Source organism: Balaenoptera ricei, chromosome 9 (genome assembly GCF_028023285.1).
Source record: "Balaenoptera ricei isolate mBalRic1 chromosome 9, mBalRic1.hap2, whole genome shotgun sequence".
NCBI classification, from domain to species: domain Eukaryota; kingdom Metazoa; phylum Chordata; class Mammalia; order Artiodactyla; family Balaenopteridae; genus Balaenoptera; species Balaenoptera ricei.
The window spans coordinates 104,465,561-104,486,065 of NC_082647.1; the positions used below are offsets into that span (position 1 = coordinate 104,465,561).

Sequence of the window (20,505 nt, forward strand, 5' to 3'; positions counted from 1 at the left end):
GTGTTCTCTGGGTGGGGAAGGGGTGGGGTGTTGGCGGTGGGGGGACAGTATCACACCCAGTTGACATCTGGAACTGGTTTTAGGTTTGGAACCTGAAACCAGATTCTGTTCCATGACCTTTCTATTGTTTTGCCTCCTTAGACAGCTCGCTCTCAGGGAATGAAGTTATTAGCTAACTGGGAGTGACATTATTAGATTACTCATTGTGATTTCCCTAATAAGGCTTCAGTTATTAAAACAGCCTGGCAAACAGGGACCGGGTGAATTGGGCCCGTGCAATGTTACTGGCTTGCATTTTGCTTTCGTGTGACCTTAACCAAAACTGGGCTTTCCCAGGGATGCTCTAGAAGCCTAGCTGAGTCTGCTAAAGCGAGGATGCTTTTCCTTAATCACCATCAGTCATCTCAGTGTACTTATAAGACAAGGCCAAACGGCTTACCAAGGAATTGTCCCTATGTAATCTTTTACAAACTTTGGTAGAGAGAATCCCTCCCTCTTTTAGTGGCAAAGGAATCAGAAGTGTTGCCAGCAGACACATGTCTCAGTGGGAAACTGCATTACGCAGCTCCTTTCCTCTGTGATGGTGAACATGCAAAGCCATGGTTCCCCAAAGTGGGCTGATGGGACATCACCGTGCCCCGGGAGCCAGAAATCCCCCCACAAACCTTTTATCGTGCCTAAGAACCTGGGCTCTCTGGAGTATGGGGGGAAAGATTGTGTCCACTAATTAATGCAAGTCCGTCAGTACAATGACCCTCTATGACCAGCTCTGTAGTCGGGTACGAACTGGGCGAGGGGTGCCTCGTGTATGCAGAAAGCCACCACAGCCAGATTTCGTTCCCCAGGACTTTCTTGTTTACTGGATGTTGCCTCCACTGGGAGAATGACAGTGACACATGGTCATTTTCATGGTGTGGTGATAGCTTTCTATGCAAAAGAAACAGAGCAGGTTCCAGAACACTAGACTATCTTCTCGTTCCTCGCTCGGCCAGTCTGCTTCTTTCTTTATTGACACATTCAGAGTCGACAGCCTTCACTTTTAGGGTGTACTGTGTAGGAAGAGGAGGGCTGGGGCCGAGCTGTTTGGTGTCTTTGAATGCACTGTCATCCCCACAAGGAGGACAGAATGGCATCTGACTCATCTGTTGTCTTGGAAATCTGAGGAAGGTGGACACAGCCTCTGCCCAACATCGGTGGAGATGGCATGTGAGCCTCAAGTTGGCTCCAGGGCTGAGCCGAGGAGGATGATTGTCATCCAAGAGGTGGTGGGGCTTCGGGTGGTGAGACAGATGAGACCCCGTCTGTGGCAAGCATGAGATGGAGGCGGCCTCCGCTAAGGACTGAACGCATAACAACAAAATAAGAAGGGACCTCTGAAGACCTACTACTACATGAAGGAAACAGAATCTTTATCTTGAGAAAAAGCATATGATTTTCTTCAGAAAATAGAAATGAATATTTTAAAGATAATCTGCTTATCATACACAGAATGGCACAAGACCGTATGACTTCTGTTGAGCAAAAAGAAGCCACACACAGAAAACAATCCGAGAGGAAGCAGACATAAGAAAACAGAACCAGCATGGGATCTAGCAATCCCACTCTGGGTATTGATCCAAAAGAACTGAAATCAAAATCTCAGAGAGATATGTGTACTTCTATGTTCTTTGCAGCATTAATCAAATAGCCAAGATATGGAAACAACCTAAATGTCTGTTGATGGATGAATGGATAAAGAAAATGTGGTGTATACATACAATGGAGTATTATTTAGCCTTAAAAAAAGAAGGGGATTCTGACACATGTTCCTACATGGATGAACATGGAAGACATTATGTTAAATGAAATTAGGTAGTCACAGGAGGACAAAGACTGCACTATTCCATTTATATGAGAGATCTGCTCAAGCTCATAGAAACAGAGTAGAATGGTGGTTGCCAAGGGATGGGAGCAGGAGGAAGTGGGGAGTTTCTGTTCAGTGGGTAGAGAGTTTTTGTTACACAACATGAATAAGTTCTAGAGATCAGCTATACAATATGGTACCTATAATTAACAGTACTGTACTATACACTTTAAAATTTGTTACAGGGACTTCCCTAGTGGCGCAGTGGTTAAGAATCCACCTGCCAACGCAGGGGACATGGGTTCGAGCCCTGGTCCGGGAAGATCCCACATGCCACGGAGCAACTAAGCCTGTGCGCCACAACTACTGAGCCTGAGCTCTAGACCCTATGAGCCACAACTTCTGGGCCTGCGTGCCACAACTACTGAAGCCCACACACCTAGAGCCTGTGCACCGCAACGAAGAGTAGCCCCCACTCGCCACAACTAAAGAAAGCTCGCGTGCAGCAGTGAAGACCCAATGCAGCCAAAAATAAATAAATAAGTAAATTTTTAAAAAAATTTTGTAAGAAACTAAAACTCATGTTAGGTGTTCTTACTACAATTAAAAACAAGAAAAGAAAAGGATGTGGGCTAAATAAATGTTTTAAGATTGCAAGGAACAACAAAATGTAATAGCATAGGGATAAAACAGAGCAGAACTGACACTATGTAAAATCAAATCATTAATATAGAATATGAACATGGAAACAGCCCCCAAAGCACAGGGAAGGCACCAGATTGCAAACAGTGAAGCATAAAGTGAAAAAAAAAAGTAAAAACCAAAAAAAAGAAAAAATATATATCTCATCTTCTCAGCGAGAACCAGTTTAATATTGACCAATTTAATATTACAAGCTCCCTCAAGATCCCTTACCCATGTGCTCTGCTATATAAGTTACATATTTACTTGATTTACTGTTTTGTCTGTTTCTCCTGGCAGAATTTTAAGCTCCTTGAGAGCAGGGATCTTTGTGTTACTCACTGATGAAACCTCTAAGGGCCTAGAATAGTGCCTGGTGCATAGTTGGCCCTCAATAAATCTCTGTTGGATGAATGACTTATAGATGTTCTTCAAGAAGAAATCAGAATACAGTAGCAATAAGTAAATATTAAATATATTAAATTGTTAAATATTGAAAATACAACTTTGATCTACAACAAACTGTTCAGGTGGGCAGATTAATTGGACTCACTGAGTTACAGTAAAATTAATTAAAATAAATGCTATATCTACACATACTCTGGAATGTCTTTAGAGCTTTTAAAAATCTTATCAATATACAGCCATGATAATGTGAAAGTTATTTACAAAAGAATTAAAATAAGACAAGCTTCAAATTTCCCATCCATAAAACTAAACTATAGAAACGCAGAGAGCAATGACTACAGCTTATTGATGAGAAAGGTAGTAGCCCAATAATCCTATTTCCAGAAAAATTGTTATCATTGAAGTGTGAAGACAGTAGGGAAAAAAACCTCATGTACAAGATTTCAGAGCTCACCCTACTCTTTTGCCTGCCCTAAGAAAACACCAAAAACCATTCTCCAGATGACTCACAAATAAAACAGAGGAAATCAATAATGGGAAAATCATAGCATTAAAAACTATGGTGGTGGGTATTTAAAATCAATCAAATCCACAAATATAAGTGTAAATAATTGCTTTAAGATTTTAATGCTTTAAAATATATTGGAAAAGGCTCAATAAAATATGGGAAAATATGTATAATAAAAATGGAATACGTGTATAAGAACAATCTGGACCAATATCCACAGACCAGAATTAAAAAGATAAGGAAACAGGAAGTGGGTTGGTGAACAGGGCAAGGAAAGTTGTGCTAAGTTCCTAGTTGGGTGTAAGGGGGGTCAAAGCGGATAATTTGAAAAACAACGGCTAAATATAGTTATCTGACAAACTTAAAAGGCAACCATTGTACCATTTAAAGCAAGAGTTTTCTCTTTTGAATTCCTACAAAAGATAAAATCAAACAAAATACAGTTGATGTAACAAAACACACAAAAAAATCCATACGGAAGGAAAGAAAATTAAATTAATAAAATAAAATAACAACAGTAAAGCCAGGCATAACAGTCGTGGCAGCAGGTGGAAATAGGATGAACTTAGTATTCATAGTAAGAAATAGTATCTCCTTACCAAAAGGAGATACTATCAGATTTGATAGCAAACAAACCCAGCTTAAAAAGAAACATACCTAAGAAATGATTCAGAAAGTTTAATAGTAAAAGAATAAATATTTAATATAGTGTGAAAACAATAACAGAAAAATCAGTGATGGTGTATTAATATCATACAAAGGAGAGTTGAAATTCAAATCATTAAAATGGAGTCAGAGAAAAATTTTATATTAATCAATGGTGCAATTAAAATAAAGATACAATAATCATATACACCTTGTGAACCAAAGAACAACATACATATTATATAAAGAAAAATTAATTTTTCTATTCTTTTATTTAAATTTAGTGCAATCTCTTTCAAAAACCTATGACCTTAATTACATAAAATTTTTATCTGTCAAGTGTATCTCAATAAAGGTGGAAAAATAGAGCTTACATAAATGGATAAACAAAATGTGTTATATGCATACAATGGAACACTTTTCATCTTTAAAAAGGAATGAAAATCTGACATGCTACAACATGAATTAACCTCGAAAACATTATGCTAAGTTAAATAAGTCAGACACAAAAGGACAAATATTATATCCCATATGAGATATCTAAAATAGTATTCGTAGAAACAGAAAGTAGAATAGAGGTTACCAGGAAGTGAGGGGAGGAGGGAATGAGGAGTTATTTTTTAATGGGGCCATAGTTTCAGTTTTGAAAAGTGAAAAAATTTAGAAGATGAATAGTGGTGATGGCTGCAAAACAAAGAGAATGTACTTAATGCCACTAAATTGCACACTTAAAAATAATTAAAATGACAAATTTTATGTTTTACCACAATTTTTAATAATAATCTTTTACTTTTTTAATTGAAGTATAATTGACTTGCAATATAATATTAGTTTCAGTTGTACAACATAGTGATTCAATATTTTTATAGCTTGTACTCCATCTACAGTTATTACAAAATAATGGCTATATTTCCCTGTGTTGTATAATATATCCTTGTTGATTAGTCATTTTATACATAGTAGATTGTATCTCTTAATTCCCTACCCTATCTTGCCCCTCCCCCCCTTCCTTCTCCCCACTGGTAACCACTAGTTCGTTTTCTGTATCTGAGAGTCTATTTCTACTTTGTTATATTCATTAATTAGTTTTATTTTTTAGATTTCACATATAAGTGATAACATACAGTATTTGTCTTTCTCCGTCTGACTTACTTCACTAAGCATAATACACTATATGTCCATCCATGTTGTTGCAAATGTCAGAATTTCATTCTTTTTTATGGCTGATTAGTATTTCATTGTGTGTGTGTGTGTGTGTGTGTGTGTGTGTATATATGTATACACACACACACACATACATACATACACCTCATTGACTTTATCCATTCATCTGTTGATGGACACTTAGATTGCTTCCATATCTTGGCTACTGTAAATAATGCTTCTGTGAACACTGGGGTGCATGTATCTTTTGAATCAATGTTTTCATTTTCTTTAGATATATAGCCAGGAGTGGAATTGGTGGCTCATACGATAGTTCTATTTTTAATTGTTTGAGGAACCTCCATTTTGTTTTCACAGTGGCTGCACCAATTTATATTCCCATCAAGAATGTACTAGGGTTTTCTTTTCTCCACATCCTCACCATCATTTGTTGTTTGTAGACTTTTTGAAAATAGCCCTTCTGACAGGGGGAGGTGACATATCTCATTGTGGTTTTGATTTGCATTTTTCTGGTGATTAGCAATGTTGAGCATCTTTTCATGTGCCTGTTGACCAACTGTATATCTTCTTTGGAAAAATGTCTACTCAGGTCTTCTGCCCATTTTTTTAATCAGGTTCTTTGTTTTTTAATATTGAGTTGTATTAATTGTTTATATATTTTGGATATTAACCTTTATCAGTCATATCATTTGCATATATTCTCTCCCATTCAGTAGGTTGGCTTTTTGTCAATGGTTCCCTTTGCTGTGCAAAAGCTTTTAAGTTTAATTAGGTCCCATTTGTTTGTTTTTGCTTTTCTTTCTTTTGCCTTGGGAGACAGACCCCAAAAATTATTTCTCCAATTTATGTCAAAGAGTGTTCTGCCTATGTTCTCTTCTAGGAGTTTTTTGGTTTTAGGTCTTACATTTAGGTCTTTAATCCATTTTGAGTTGATTTCTGTATATGGTGTTAGTGAATGTTCTAATTTCATTTTTTTACATGTAGTTGTCCAGTTTTCCCAGCACCTCTTATTGAAGAGACTGTTTTTCCTCCATTGTATATTCTTGCCTCCTTTGTCATAGATGAATTGACCATAAGTGCATGGGCTTATTTCTGCACTCTCTATTCTGTTCCATTGATCTATGTGTCTGTTTTCATGCCAGTACCATGCTGTTTTGATTACTGTAGCTTTGTAGTATTGTCTGAAGTCAGGGAGCATGAAAACTTTGTTCTTTTTTCCTCAAGATTGCTTTTGCAATTTTGGGTCTTTTGTGGTTCCATATAAATTTTAGGATTATTTATTCTAGTTCTGTGGAAAATGTCATAGGTATTTTGAAAGAGGTTGCATTAAATCTGTAGATTGCTTTGAGTAGTATGGAAATTTTAACAATTCTTCCAATCTATGAATACGGGATATCTTTCCATTGCTTTGTATCATCTGCAGTTTCCTTCATCAGTGTTTTATAGTTTTCAGAGTATAGGTCTTTCACTTCCTTGGTTAAGTTTATTCCTAGGTATTTTATTCCAAAAAATTGAAGAGGCAGGAACACTCACAAAATCATTCTCGGAGGCCACCGTTACCCTGATACCAAAACCAGACAAAGACACTAGGAAAAAAGAAAATTACAGGCCAATATCTCTGATGAATATAGATTAAAAATGCTCAACAAAATACTAACAAATCAAATTCAATAATACCTTAAAAGAATCATATACCATGATCAAGTGGGATTTATTCCAGGAAAGCAAGGATGGTTGAACATCCACAAATCAATGGGATACACTACATTAACAAAAGGAAGGATAAAAATCACACGATCATCTCAATAGATGCAGAAAATGCATTTGACAAAATTCAGCATCCATTTATGATAAAAAACTCTCAACAAAGTTGGTATAGAGGGAACATATCCTGACATAATAAAGGCCATTTATGACAAACATCCACATCATACTGTCACCCGCAGCCAACATCATACTCAATGGTAAAAAGCTGAAAGCTTTTCCTCTAAAACCAGGAACAACACAAGGATGCCCACTCTTGCCACCTGTATTTAACATAGTGTTGTAAGTTCTAGCCACAGCAATTAGACAAGAAAAAGAAATAAAAAATATCAAAAATTGGAAGGAAAAAAAGTAAAACAGTCACTGTTTACAGATGGCATAATAGTATATGTAGAAAACCCTAAAGTCTACCAAAAAACTATTAGAACTAATAAATGAGTTCAGTAAATTTGCAGAATAGAAGATTAATATATAGAAGTATGTTGCTTTTCTATACACTAATACTGAACTATCAGAAAGAGAAAGAAGAAAATAATCCCATTTAAAATCATACCAAAAAGAATAAAATACCAAGGAAGAAATACAATTAAAAAAAAAACAGAGCTTACAACATCTTTTCAAGATCCTATGGACCATTTTTCTAAGTGATAACATTCTATAACACAAAGAAAACAAAAAAGCAAAAAATACTCAAGTTGCATTCCATGGCCACAAGCAATAAAGCCAAATTTTAAATAACAAATTTAAAAACAACCATCAGGGGCTTCCCTGGTGGCACAGTGGTTGAGAGTCTGCCTGCCAATGCAGGGGACACGGGTTCGAGCCCTGGTCTGGGAAGATCCCACATGCCGCGGATCAACTGGGCCCATGAGCCACAATTACTGAGCCTGCGCATCTGGAGCCTGTGCTCCACAACAAGAGAGGCCGCGATAGTGAGAAGCCCGCGCACCACGATGAGGAGTGGCCCCTGCTCGCCACAACTAGAGAAAGCCTTAGCACAGAAACGAAGACCCAACACGCCATAAATAAATAAATAAATAAATTTTTAAAAAAATAAAAATTTTAAAAATTTAAAAAAGTAAAAAAAAAAAAAAAAAAAACAACCATCAGAAACAAAAACTGGGCCAGCTGGAAATTCAAAACAATATTCTATGTGACTATTGGGATTTAAATAAAATTAAGACTTAGAAATCTTTAAGAAATTATTGAAAATGCAAGAGAGTAGTCATTAATAAAGCATGAGATAAGAAAGCTTGTACTCAAAGGACTAGCAGCACTGGTTTTTATTATCAAAGAAGAAAAATAAATATAAAATATAAGCTTCCAAATCAATGATTTAGAGAAGATAAAAAAGCAACAGTAATTAAAGCAGAAATGTAATTTAATGTTTATTTGGAAAAAAAAAAAAGGCAGAAGTGTATGAATTAGAAAACAATGTAAGAAATAAATGTAAGAGTTGTTGTAGAAGAGAAATAAATAGTAAATAAAATCAACAAAATGAGATGTAGCAGGTGCAGGGAAATTTTTAAAAAGAAAAAAAATACATTTCTTTCTTTATTTAACAAATAGTTAAATAAATGTTTGATATCACAGAAAATCTAGAAATGAATAATTTACGTATTATATATATACATGTACATTTAACTTGGTAAATATAAAAAATTGAATAGACTTATAGAATAATTTGGAAAATGTATCAGTGAATGCATTTCCCACTTCCAGATATCTTCATGCTCTACTCCAGAACATGGGAAAAAATGGAAACTGCATAGTTTATTTTATGAAGCCATTATAACTTTGCTTATGAAACTAGGCGGAAAGCAAAAAGTGTTGCCACCAATTTAGTACATCCATACCATAGAAAAGTAATCAGCAATAAAAAAAAAAGAATGAACTGCTGATACATGTAACAAGTTGGATGAATCTCACAGAAATTATATTGAGTGAAAAAAGTCAATCTCAAAAGGTTACATACTGTATGATTCCATTTTTATAGCATTCTTGAGGTGACAAAAATACAGAATGGAGAACAGTTATTGGCTAGGGGTCAAGGATGGAATGGGGTAGAGGAATAAGGAAGGGAGGTAAGTGTAATTGGAAAGGGCCCCATGAAGGGCCCTTATGGTGATTGAACTGTTCAGTATCTTGACTGTGGTGGTGGATACATGAACATGATTAAATTGTATAAAACTAAACGTACACAGATGAGTACAAGTAAAACTAGGGAAATCTGAATTTTTTAAAAAACTATACACAAAATTCACTTGAGTTCCAAAAAGCTCATATTTAAAAATGAAGTTGTTGAAATCAAAGTTCTCATGTCATGCATTCATGAATTGTGCTCACAAATTGTTGAGTTATGTATTATACATAATACAGTGCTACAGCATGAGCGGTTTAGAGATAAGTAAAACACTGTCCTAGCAGATAGAAGTTTATACTCTATTTGGTGAAGAATATAATTAGCATAACAAAAAATAAAAATAAATAAATGCTTTTGAAACAAAAATTAAAAACAAAGTAAAAAAATTAAACTGAAGTTGAATTTGACAGTATATTAAAAGAATGACCCACCACAATTAAATAGGTTTTCTCCCAAAGATATAAGGGTCATTTACTACTAGTAAATCTATTATCTCTAGTATTTTAACCAATAGTTTATAGGAGGAATTTCAGTTGATCATTTTAAGAAATACTAGAAAAGTACTTGATAAAAATGAAATACACATTTATGTTTTAAAAATAAAACATAGTCTTAGGAAAGTAGGAAAGTAAATGTGTTTTCATGACAAAATAAAGGCTCCCTTAACATAATGAACCACGTCCTGTTTTACAATTGGACCCTAGTCAATTGGACCCTAGTAAGTTTTCCTATCAAAATAAAGAACAAGAAGATTGCAGCAGCCGTATCTTATTTAACATTGTTTTGGAAGTTCTCGCATGTATTACAAAAAAAGGAGGTAAAAGATAAAAGAGCCCTTGTAAAAAAAGGAGACAAAATTATCATTATTTGCCAGTTAAAACTATTTTGGAAATTAATAAAATTAATATCAGTTCATCTGGAAAAGTGAAATAAACAGGCAAGAATACCTAAGAAAATTTTGGAAAAGATAAATGAGAGGAAACTTGCCCTACAGACATTAATAATTGGAACAGTGAAACTCCCACAGACCATTGGAACAGATGAAATATTCCTGAAACACACCATGGTATTTATAAGAATTTATATTTAATGAAACAATAGGGAGTGGGTGATTTAGAAAAATAAGCCCTTGGAGAAAGAAATCCAATTACAACTTCACATCATACCAAAATAAGTTTCCAGAAACAATTAATCCACCAAAAATAAAGCTAGAAAAATATAATTAAGCATTTAAATGACCTCTAGCTGGAGAGAAAATTGAGAGATTTGTGTACATAGGAACCTAAAAAATTCTGTGTATTAGAAAACAAAGCCAATGAAAATCAAAAGCAGTTTGAAGGCACATGAGTAAGCACGTTTAAATTAAAGAAAACCTTAACATCCCAACAACATAAAAGGGAATAGGCAAAGTAGACAACACTCCAATGAAGAAATTGACCAATAAACTTAGGAGAAAATGTTTGGCTTCCCTTATAATTCATCATTATTTACCATTCAACATTTCTAAGAGTTCTTTCCAATACTCAGCACTGGCAAAGTCCATGAAAAGGGTTCATGGACTTTTGGTAAGATGACAAATCTGTACAGCTCTTGTGAAGGTAGTTTGTTAATATGGATCAATAAACATAAATGTTATCCTAACTTTTAACCCAGTAATTAACTCAACTTTTAGGAATTTATACTAAATTCTACTAAATTTATACTAAAATTTTTATACTAAAAAATTACCACATATACATATATATATATAATTAACTTTAATTTATAAACTTTGACATATAGTTGAATAATGTCTCCTTTTACTATACATTAATTTAGCTTATACTTGCGTGTTTAAAATCTCATGTAAACATGTTGATAAATGTTGGGTTTTTTCCCATTCACATTTCATTCTTATTCAGATTCTTGTATTTTTTTATATCACTGACATCATTTTTTGAGCATCTAACACAGTGTTTCAGGGGACATCATTTCAGTCCCCTCTACGTTACGTTGTTGGACATACAGCTCTTTTTTGGCTCTATGTGGGAAGCTGTTCTGGGAAATTTTATTACCAGGCATAGATACTAATTCACATGATTAGTATCTGTGAGTATTTTTGATCTCCCTAATGAAACCCACTTCCTGTATGACATTTTATAGAGCTTTTTAAAAGACTCGTTTACAATGAGTCTTGTTTACAATACTTTAAATCATAAGCTTATATTCCCCAAGAATAATTTCTAAATCTGTATAATATTTCTTGGCCTAGTTCTGTAGGTGACACCTGAACATGTCTAAAACAAGCAGTGGTTGAGGTCATTTAAGGCAAAGATATCGTTACCAAATATTACACTTTGTTCAGAAGAGAGTATTTGAAAGATTATTTTCTAGTACAGAAGGTTTTGTAAAAGAAAAAAAAAAGTATTAATTTTCTCTTTTGTGAAAAGTAACTAATTTTAGTTTTAAAGAATGACTTTTGTCATACATTGGAACTTACACACTAATCAGACATGCCACAAAGATTTATACACAAGAGTGTTTATTGAAGCATTATTATAAAACAGTAAAAAGTCAAGTGTCCAATGATAGATGGTACTGAAATTAATTATGCATTCATCAAACTGAACACCATATAATCAATAAAATTCTGTGTTAAAAGAATACTTAATAACATAGGAAAATGCTCATAAAATAATAGGTGAAAATATCTTACAACAAAATTGTAGGTGCTGATGTGGGAAGGTATGTATATATTTGTATATTTGCATAGGAAGAGAAAAAAAATGGAAAACATTCACCAAAATATTTCGGTGATTACCTTTAGATTGTAATATTTGGGATGGTTTTAGTTACCTTCTTCCCACGTTTTTATCCTTTTCAAGTTTTTTTCTCCGTGAGACTATGCTAATCCTATAATCAAAAAAAAAGAGCATTTATTTACAAAATAAATAAACAAAATGCTCTACAAATGATTAATTACTAGAATGATTTTTATCCATGAAAGGCTCTATTTCTCTTATTTTCCATGATAAGTAAGGTGTTATGCTCACTGTTCGGTGACTCCACCATGTAAAGTGATTATCAGCGACTGGCGTTGCTTCTTTGAACTGCTGAGCAAGCAGAAGCAGAGGCATCTTTCATCTAGTTTTGAGTAGATGAAAAGGAGGGACACACGTAAACATGATGACTGAGCCCTGGAGTGCTCCCAGGTGTCACTGGCTTCATTTGGCTGGTTCTCACGCGTGTGCTCTTTCCTGGTCTGTCCATAGTCTTTCTTCGTGGACCACAACAGTCGAGCTACCACTTTCATTGACCCCCGAATCCCTCTTCAGAACGGTCGTCTTCCCAACCATCTGACACATCGACAGCACCTCCAGAGACTCCGAAGTTACAGCGCTGGAGAGGTAACCCCCTCTCCCCCTGCCCCACCGTTCACAGGACCATAAGCTCTGCCTCTCCTGGTGGAGCCAGGATCTAGGGTTGTCTGTTCCTCCAGGAGCTGAGCCATATCCGTATGCTCTTTAGAAGAGTGGATGATGACTCGGGGCACCCACTTTGTGCCCTAGACCCATCTTCAGATTGCCTTCCTTCTGCCTTCCCTTTTTTCCCACACAATCACACTGCTGAAAAATCGATCTAGTTTAAAGGAGACTGAAAATGCAGTGTCAAGACATCCCTACACTTATGACTGGAGAGGTGCTTCCTCAGGCCCACTGGTCACATGTAAATTCTTAAAAGACCGTGGAAGTGCTAGGCAGCATATGACTGCTTTTAAACTTCTACCTCTCCCTGGATCCTGGAAAAGACTTTAGTAATGCATTCGTGGACTGAAAACTGGGGGAGTCAACAGGGCCACATGAATACTCTGTTCCCACCCTATCATCTGCTCTTCCCTGATTTATATTTTCTTTCACTTGACATGATTACCTTCTGCTGGGCCATGAAAGGCTGCCCCCTTTCTTTCTTTTTCTTTTTTTTAACTTTTTATTTTATATGGAGTATAGTTGATTAACAATGTTGTGTTAGTTTCAGGTGTATAGCAAAGTGATTCAGTTACACATATACATGTATCTATTCTTTTTTCAAATTCTTTTCCTGTAGCACAGGGAACGCTGCTCAATATTATGTAACAACCTAAAAGGCTGCCCCCTTTCTTAAATATCAGGTTCCTTGCCTTCCTGAATTCCTGTTTCTATATCCCATACCCTTTCCTGTTCTCCTTTCTCAAACCAAAACTCAAAACATAGCTCTCTTCTATTGCTAATCAGCTCCTGATATTAATATGAGCAAATCCCTTTATGTCCTCACTGACATTTCCCGAGTAGCTACACCTTCTTTTCATACAAACCACCAGGATCTCAGGAGATGTGGGCTCTGAAAACCATTTCCCATGAAGCAGCTTGTAGAGTTAGATTACCATGAGGTTAAAAAATGAAGAAAGTGGTATAGGAAGCAAAGAAATATATCTATACGGTCCCACAGAGAGTCATTCCAGGGAGAGCCACAGTGGACGTCTCTGGAGAAACAGAAAATAACCATCTGCCTGACAGCCTCCAGAGAACAAACATGAGTCTCAAGGGAAGAGCTTGTTGTTTTAATGAAAGCTTAGTGTACAAAAAGGAAATCTTTACTGGTTTTTCGGGGGACTCATCTGTATACACTGAGAAACGTAACTGTTTCCAACCAAGGGTACTCATGGTTTAAGGCCAGTGTGATAAATTGAATTTTTCTTTCATGGAGTCATCTTAAATATCATTGTTTTAGGATGCTACTGAAAGCATGTTAACTCTTTCTGCATATACGTAAAATGTGTATGTGACCATGCAGAGAGGGAGTATTATACCTCCCCAAGGGTTTTGTGGGTTTCAGGACCCTTCAGATACCAGGCACTCAGCAGCAGACATGTTCACAGGCTACAGAAAGCCAGGCCTCCACTTCTCAGCTCAACACGTATAGTCCCACTCCCTTTTATAACACTTCAGAAATTTCGAGATGTATTGTCTTGATATGATAATGGATAAATTCAAAATTCTGCATCAACTTGAAGTATGCCATTTTAATGTATTTAAAATGTCCAAGCTCTTTAATACTATTAAGGTAATTTCAGTGTTAACATAGAGTAACTGCATAAGATAAAAGAAGCTCAGTACTGCAGACAGATTCACCACGGTTAATTTTTTTAAAAAGTCAATCCCTCAATGAAAACCCTAAACGTATAGATCTGTTACACATGTACAAAATTAACCTGGAAATGTAAATATTAGAGCCTTCCTGTTGAAAGAACAAGATTAAGATCGTGAGCATCGCGTGCATTACCTGTTCCAAAACATTTATTTGATGTGATTGACTAGCCCAAACACAGTCACATTGAATATCAATATTAATGACAAAGTGCCGTCTGCATCAAGCCAAGAAAGACCAACACATAACGACAAAAGGGTGTCAGTGTGCATCAGCCGTCTGGATGCTTCCTAATTCATTCGATCTCCAACTGACTGTCCATCAGGTTTTTAAACCCCTCTCATCCCTCTGCCCAACCTCTCTCTGCTGGTAGCTTTTCACTGACCCAAGGGAAAACCAAGAAGAGCAACCAAGAGAGAAGCTGGGAGGCAGAGAATATCTGACCCAGAGGCAGCGCACCAGAGGAAACAAGAGACCCAGCCTCTGTGAAAACAAATACCTGGTTCCTCCTACTGTGAGAACGCACAGCCTAGGGACTGAGGTGTCAGGAGGACCTGGGTATAAAAATAGAGAGAGGGGCGTGGCAGAAATGTTCATTGTGTTTGCTCTGCCACAAACATTGATTAAGTTCATGGCCTGCTATGAGCACTGTGAAATGCAAAGATGCATGAGATACGATCCCTGTCCTGGAGAAATTTGTATTCTATTTTTGAAGCCAGGCCAAAAACACACACAGAGTTAAGTAACAGGAGAAATTAGAATACGATTGAGTGCCAAGAGAGTTGTTAGGACAAATGCCACAGAAGTCCAAAAGAGGCCAAGGAAAGGTATCTTTTAAAAGAAGGTACTTGACCTAGACCTAGAAAAATCGGTAAAACCTAGCTAAGTACAAAGGCAGAGGAAGGACAGCCCCACAGAGAGCACAGCACAAGCCTCAGTGCCGAGGTGGGACTGAGAAAGGGCTGCAGAAAGACAAGGAATAAATAGTTCACTGTGACCAGAATAGTAAGTTTCCACTTGGTTTTTGTCTTGGATTTTGGAAAGCTTTGAATGCCACATGGAAGAGTTGGGCCTTTTTTTATGAGTCCATTGAATGAATTTGAGAAGAATAATATGATGATTTATATGTAAAAATGGGCTTTTAGAGATCAGTTCACCCATTGCTTCTCCAAAGGAGAAGACTATTGGCAATTTGGGATGACAGTTCTCGGATGCGTGGAAGCGTCCCTTGCCATTGCAGGATCTTTTCTCCTGGTCCCATCCATTAAATTTCAGGAGTGTCCCCGCCTCACCAGTTACTATGACAACAAAAACAAAACAAAATAGCCCTGAGCATCTCCAAACACTCCTAGATGGTAATTCCACTCCAGTTAAGAATCGTATTTCACAGTCAAGTACACTGAAATATCAAGAACTCAAGTCACCCAGGGAGTTCAGGACCGCAGTCCAGATTTCCCAACTCCCAGTCTGGTGTAAACTCATATTTTTAAAGAAGACAGTGACGGCCAAGAAGAGGCAGAATTGTGGCACAGAGAGATTTGAGAGAGAAAGGCCATGAGAGGCCACTGCCACAGACCAGGTAGAAGGTGATGAGGCCCTAAGTTGGGGTGATGAAGAGACAGCAAAACCTCAGGGAAGTCGAGGGGTGTGGAGGAGGGGTACCTGGGACTTGGGTTAGCAGATGGGAGTCCCAGCTGTGGCTTCTCCGCAGAGGTGCTGTGTGTCATTGCGCCTTCCTTCCCTTTCCGGGGCCTCAGTTTCCCCATCTGCATTTGGAGACAAGGGGTCTGGATGGCCACTAAAGTCCCTTCCAGCTCTGGGGTTCTTAGAGTCTGTGAGGCTTGACTCCCAGTCCCAAAAAGAGCTCACAGGTAAGATGAGCAGGAAAGCCAGGTGGGGAGGCTGGTAGGTGTGCCTTTAGGTAATTTGATGATGAGTATGGAAACAGCAGGAGAGCCGATTAGAAATGACAGCTAAGCAGGGGGAGATATGAGACTCAGGAATATGAGTGAACTGTTTCCATAACCTGCGATTTTTCTGTGTCACCTCTCATGGGCAATGGGGAATTCACTATAGATGTTTCTTAGACCTCAGCTTTAGGAACCAGATTTTTCTTCTGTTCTCCTTTGTGAGCCATTTTTTGAGTGTTGCCCAGGGGTTGATCTTTTTTATCCATTGCATTTAAGGATGGAATTAAAATCAGTGTCTAGGGACTTCCCTGGCGGTCCAGTGGTTGGGACTCCACGCTTCCACTGCAGGGGGCGTGGGCTCGACCCCTGGTCGGGGAACTAGGACCCCGACATGCCGTGCGGCGAGGCCAAAAAAAAAATCAGTTTCTATATTCAAGATCCTAAATGGTAAAAATTCCCCTCAAAACCCCAACAATAGGTTATTAATAGAGACACTGCTCAACATCTTTTGAATTAGTCTTAACCTCACCTGAAAATTGTTCAGGCCATTTCCTGAAAGCAGTTGTCAGGAATATACGATTTTATGCATAAAAAGATCATTATTTGACACTTTAACATGCATTTTAATACAGTGGCACATCTGTCTGCAATATATTTAAGTACCAACAAAACAGGCTTGGTTTCTTCCATAGTGTCCAAATGGAATTGGACATAGGTAAATGGAGGGAGCCCATAGGGCCATAAATATTGGATCCCATCTCTCTATCAGTAAGGAAATCACGGAAGGTCAAATTTTGGCTTGTTTATACTGCAGTTTGCAGTATAAATTAACATTAATAAGGAAGGATAACAGAACACATAATGTTAATTTCTTTCACCACCTTATCTTGGTCAGGTGAGAAAATCATTAGCGATAGAAAATTTCTGGGAGGGTATATATAAAAATGCTTAACAGTAATTGCCTCAAGGAAAAGGCAGGAGTCTGGCAGGAAAGAGAAATTGACTTTTCACTCTCAAAGCAGAAGTCACTGTGAGTCATTCTTTGCAGTGAGCTGCTCTTATGACGAAAGTCATTGCATCAGCTCTGATGACAGAGGCCATCATGCAGGAAGCTGGCCTTTGGGGAGGGTAACTTTTGCACTGTGTTTTAAAATCGGTAATTTTCCTCTTGATTCCATGTAACCTATACTTGATTACAGGTTTGTTTGGAAGTTTGTAAAATTCAGACACCTGTGAAAATACACTTTTGAATTATAAACGGTGTATAATAAGTGTAGAAAATACAAGCACAGACGGAAAAGAAGTTAAAAGGAAGGTACAGTCCCCCATCTGGAGACAATTCCTGGTGAACATAGAAGTAAAAAATTGAATCATACTGTCTATGGTTCTGTATCTTCCTTTGCCATTATAGTACATTGTAGATAGTTTCTATGCCATTAAAATTCTGCTATACTTTATCAGATGGATCTACCATAACTTAACTCAAGCCTTTCTCTGGACATTATGTTTATCGCCCACTTTTCACTATTATAAACATGTTGAAAAACTCAAACATAGATCTCTCTTTTCTTTCCAAACTTTGTTAATGATCCATTTTTAGAGTACAAAAGGAATCTAGAGATGAATGTAAATTCATCACTTGGGCTTTTCCTCTGAACTTGCTATTTTTTATTATCAGGTCTCCAGTGTTTTCAAGAGAGCATTAGCTGATTATTAACCCAAATTCAGTCTAAAACCTACAATTTTCCATCACAGATTTTTTAAAAAAGGCCAATTTACATTTCCAAATTGCAACACAGAAGAGAAGCTTGTTTACCAGTCACTGAAAACTATTTTCTGAGCATATCTATTTTGTGTTGTCTGGAGAGCTAAATGTTTGAAGTTTGCACATTTGCAATTATGATTAAAGCTATCTCAACATCAAAAGGGAAAGAAATCTTAAAAGTAGTCACATGGGGCTCTCTTCTCTCTGTCTCTCTCTCACCCTCTCACCCACACACACACAACCCTGCCTGAAAACCTCAGTAAGACAAAAAGTGTCAAATTCTAGGGAATTCAGTGAGTCATATCATCTTGGTTTTAAATAGAAACTCCATTCTTCTAAGTATTTTCAGTAGTTTGGAGAGCAAATGTTAGCATCATGTTTGCAGTGAGATCTAAATCAGTCAGTCAGTTGATGTCAGACATCCCTCAAGATGGAGCATTTAGTACCACTTCCGGGCCACAAAGATCCTAGTACATACCAAGTTCTACCCAATCTTAGAATATTAGAGTCTTCTTTAGCCCTACGTGAATTGTCTCCATCCCTGTAAATTCCTGGCCCCTGGTTGGAGAAGCCCGTTTCTACTCAGCCCTCCCATTCTCAGGTTCTCTCGCCTGTAAGCCATCCAGTACCACTTTATAATCACCTCCTCTATTCTTGGCCGATGTTTCCATGGCTCGGGGACCCCACAAACCCCACCTCTACCCTGTGTTGTTTCCTCCATCTCACTCGTGGCATATCCCTCCGCCAGTCACCTGACTTCAAAGTAGCTGACCTTCCTCTGTTTCTGAAGTCTTTCAATCTGGCTTAGTTTTGCCAGTAAGTAGGTGACCTCAGAAGTAGGCACCAGTTTTCCCTAAGGCATATCTGCAACACCTGAATTCCCTGTGACGCCCCAGGAAGAGAAGTGAGCCTCTTCCTGTTTCAAAGCCTTATTAATTTCCAGGCAACTACTGACAATTAGCCACTTTTGCTCGGGGTGTGACTGCAGGCATCACCCAGGTTCAGTGCACAGCCAAACCTTCTTGAGTTCCACTCTCAAATCTATCTGCTTCCCCAATTTCTCTCCGTAATTCATCACTTGGATAATCTGCAACTGAGTGGTTTTTGAGATTCCTGTCTTTACAGCATCAAAAGATATTTTAAACACACATTAAGGCGGACTGACACAATTCCCTTGAAGGAAAAGAGATATTTCAGTCCCGGAAAGCCTTTATGTATTTATTAATTCATGGAGAAAAAAGAAATATGAGACTCACTATTGCATGTAAGCCATGAGCAAACCTTTCTTTCATCACTTTGCATTATAACCATATAACCAGAAAGTGCTGTTACAGAAGCACTGGCATCTAAATCTCGGTGGCTGGCTACACCCACTGAACAGAGCTGGGTGCTAATGGCATCAAAGTGAGAAGTCACCCAGAGTGGCACAAAATCTATTCCCTTGTCCCTCAAGTGAGCCATGGGCAAAGAGAAGGATCTGGAGAGGAAAAGGATGGATCTGTATCCCTACTAATTCCAGAAGAGCAGTTCAAAAGACTGCCACATACAGATAGCAAACTGGCAGCACATCTCATACAAAGGATGTTATTCTTGTCTGTGTGAAACGTGAAAGTAGGACCTAAAGGAAAACCAGCAATTACCATTTCTGTAATTGGGAAACCCTAAGTGATCTGCCCTCCTTTGTCATCTGCAATATCACATGTGGCCTAGTCCTAAGTGACTACTTTGAGACTGACCTGGACCTTTCTGGGGTTTGGAGCATAGGAGCTCATCACCTCTCCTGAATTCTGTGTGAGTGAATTCTGGTCTCAGAGGGAGAATTTTCTTTGCATTTTCTGTCTGGATGTTTGAGCCCTTTATGAGTATCTTACAATGTCATCTTCAAAATTCTTAAATACTTTAAAGCCTATTTTGGCTACTTTGCCAAATATCATAGAATGAGTCATAATCTACACCAAACCCCATATATCTGGTGAATGTACTCCAATGTGGAAAATCTCCAGTGTGGTGCCTTAGTTTAAATAGCTTGCCCTGCAAGGGTTCTTTAAGGAGCAAAATATATATGGAATCATGGTAGAAACTCATTGTCATGCTCTAGCACCTAGGGAATGTATATAAATTTTAAATCAAGCTAAATTAAAGTTAATCATCACAAATTTCAGTTTTAAGCTAAGCAAATTCCATATTCCATGAAGTTATGTCAAAATGTCCAACCCAAACCAAGATATTGGATGCAGGCTAGTAGTATGGGGAAGTAAAAAAATTCTTTGCAGTCAGTCATCAGTAAGTATCCTGGTTCTATCTCTTACAGTTGAAAGTTTGGGAAAGACTTAATTTTCTCTGATCCTCAGATTCCCCATTTGTAAACAGGAGTGAATAATGCTTATCTTGCTGAATTTTGTGAGGATATGAGATACTATGTGAAGAGTAGCCAGCACAGTGAACGGAAGAATAGGCACTAAACAAAGAAATGCCATTTGAGTGTAATAAACACTATTTCAGAAAACCAGC

At 37.4% G+C, this 20,505-nt stretch overlaps 1 protein-coding gene across 1 annotated transcript in view; it reads left to right on the forward strand.

The window, feature by feature from the left end:
- The window catches only part of HECW1 (HECT, C2 and WW domain containing E3 ubiquitin protein ligase 1), a 237,124-nt gene that overhangs the window by 157,864 nt on the left and 58,755 nt on the right, over positions 1-20,505 (forward strand). The window contains exon 14 of the mRNA XM_059932896.1: positions 12,408-12,542. Coding sequence (XP_059788879.1) covers positions 12,408-12,542 — 135 coding nt within the window. The remainder of the gene's footprint in view (positions 1-12,407; positions 12,543-20,505) is intronic.